Source organism: Elephantulus edwardii, unplaced genomic scaffold (genome assembly GCF_000299155.1).
Source record: "Elephantulus edwardii isolate Elephantulus edwardi_28Jun2011 unplaced genomic scaffold, EleEdw1.0 scaffold00010, whole genome shotgun sequence".
NCBI classification, from domain to species: Eukaryota; Metazoa; Chordata; class Mammalia; order Macroscelidea; family Macroscelididae; genus Elephantulus; species Elephantulus edwardii.
In genome coordinates, this window is record NW_006399760.1 from 34,415,334 (window position 1) to 34,417,971 (window position 2,638).

The 2,638-nt window shown below is 38.1% G+C and overlaps 1 protein-coding gene across 1 annotated transcript in view; it reads right to left on the reverse strand.

Annotated features, from left to right (window-relative positions):
* CD302 (CD302 molecule) overlaps nucleotides 1-2,070 on the reverse strand; it is a 43,320-nt gene extending 41,250 nt beyond the window's left edge. The window contains exon 1 of the mRNA XM_006880821.1: nucleotides 2,004-2,070. Coding sequence (XP_006880883.1) covers nucleotides 2,004-2,070 — 67 coding nt within the window. The remainder of the gene's footprint in view (nucleotides 1-2,003) is intronic.
* Between the last annotated feature and the right edge of the window lie 568 nt (nucleotides 2,071-2,638).

The following is a 2,638-nucleotide window of genomic DNA, read 5'->3' on the forward strand; positions in this document are numbered from 1 at the left end:
AAAAGGTATGGAGACAGAATACATCCCTGACGAACCCCCTTCTTGATTTTGAACCATGTAGTGTCTCCTTGCTCTATTCTGACAACTGCCTCTTGGTCCAAGTATAAGTTTCGCATTAGCACAATCAAATCTTCTGGGATTCCCATTCTTCTCAGAGTCAGCCACAGCTTATTATGATCCACACAGTCAAAAGCCTTTGCAAAAAAATTGCTGTTACTGATAGAAAATAATAAGGATTTTATAAATTCTATTTTTATTTTGTTATTACAATGAAATAAATTACACTTTTTAGTAATGCAAAAAAAATCTTATTCTCTTGTGCATTTTGAAAACATGGGTAAGAATCTAGTTACTTGTTCTCTTTTGTTGATACATGTAGAAAATGTTGAACAGGTATATGTTTTGCTCCATACATTCTCTATAATAAAATAAAAACCAAAGTATGCCTGTAAGATCTTGATTTCACCTGCTAAAATGGAGAACTGAGGATAGGATTTAATTGCTTATCAATAATTACAAGAACACAATATTACACTCTTTGAGGCTTAAATAAATATGGGGCGGGGGGAACCCAAACCAAAACCCAATACAATTCCAGTGGCTTAGAATTGTGGTGAATACATGTTCTAGAGTGTCCTGAAAGAAATTAAGTTTTATTATTTTCAAGTTAATCTACATAATAAAATTTTAATATAAACTCTATTTTCAAATGTCAGAGTTTATTAGTCAGATATGTTAGTCTAAAGTAATTCAACACCCGTGCTTTAAAGTGAAAACAAAAAAGCTACTGACTTGATGTTGAGCTCACAAAAAGTACAATGTTAGATTGCTGACTCTGGAAAAATCCTCCACACTAGTTTCCTTTCTACTTCATTTATCCATCCCCTTAGGAATATTCTCAATGTTTATTCTCACTTCATTGCATTCCATTGTTGTCCAATTCAATGCTAACCCTCTCGTGGGTTCTCAGAGGCTGTAAATTATATGGGAGGAAATTGCCCATCTTTGTGTCACTGAGTCACTGGTGGATTCAAATTACCTTTGGATTAGAAGTACAACTCTCTACAGACTATACCATGGAATTCCTTTTTGTTTTTGTTAGATACTCTTAAATCTACTACGACTCACAGTGGCACTACAAACAAAACATCAGAATGGAGCCCTATCCTGTACCACTCTCAATCTTTGCCATGCTCAAAACCTCAATCTTTGTCAAGCTCAAACCCACTATAGTCACTGCCATCATTCCATCAGGTTAAGGGTCTTCCTCTCTTTCGCTGACAATGTCTCTAAGCACTGGTTCTTCCAGAAAATATGTCAAAAGTAAGTGGGACAGGTTTTACCATCCCTGACTCAAAAGAAAATTTTGGTTGCACTTCCTTCAAAACTGATTTGTTTGTTCTTTTGGTACCTCATGGTATATTTAGTATTCTTCACCACTACTACAACCAAAATGTGGTCACCAAGAAAATGTCTTCAAGTTACTCCGTAAATTTGAGTTCTTCTTCTTATTAAGTAAAAACAGTAAAACAAGAGTCTAACTTTTTCTGTACAAGGAAAGAAAGAGGTTTATTAGAGGAAATATTTTGCAAAGGGAGCTCTGGTGGCCTTGTGATAAGAAGCTCCACTATAATCCCAAAGACACATGGCTCGAATCCACCAGCTGTTCAGAAGAGGAATGAGCAGTCTCCCATGGGATTTAAGCACACAAATTAAGGCATGAAGCATGGAGTAATAGGCTTGCACGCTTTCATGAAAACAGTTCTTATGACTGTAAGGGAAAATTTGATCCTTCAACTGTGAGGATGATGGCTAGAAAGGCCCCTTAGAAAAAGGGGTGGTGGTCTCTGTGTTCTAAGGTTTATCATTCAAAATATCTTTTCTAGCAGTGATTAACTGTTGATTTTGTGCTGAATTATCCTTAAAGAGAGGATTAAGGAGGGATGCAACCCCTACCCCACTAGAGGTTTAGATAAGCCCATGGGGCCTCAATGCTAGCTTACCTTTTGGAATGCCTGCCTTTAAATGAAGTCTACAATGCTCACCAGTCTCCACAAAACCGGCCTGCATACCTATAATCATGTGACTCTTTCCCCAAGTGGGTCTGAGTCTCTGGGAGATGACCCAGCAAACCACTGAACCCAAAGGACAGAGAGAAGCTAGGGAACTGAACAAAGGAAGGACTGTTGATGTCAGAAATCATGGAGTTGTAGATTTGGGACAACCACCTCTGAAAGCTCTCTGGAGTCAGCTACTGGTCAGTTCCAACTTGAAGATACACAAGTTTGCAAAAGAAGACACAGAGGAACAAGGCATTGCTAGAGCATGTTTTGTAATGGGGTGCTTTTATAGGTTTTGGAGGTGGGAAAAGATGATTATTCATGAAGAGGGTGGGGTCTGAGTTAACCTATTAAGAAAGACTTCCATGTTTATTCATGGAATAAATTAATGGAAAAATTCATGGAAAGAAGAGGGGTCACCTGGGATTGACTCATGTGAGAGGGATAAGGATAATTAAGTTAATGCACAGTTGTTCTTTCAAGATACAGCTGCCACCAGGGTCTTGTGGTGAGTATGCATAGATGATCAAAAAGGCCCATGATTCAGCAACGTGTGTACCCATGGCTTTAAAGATGGG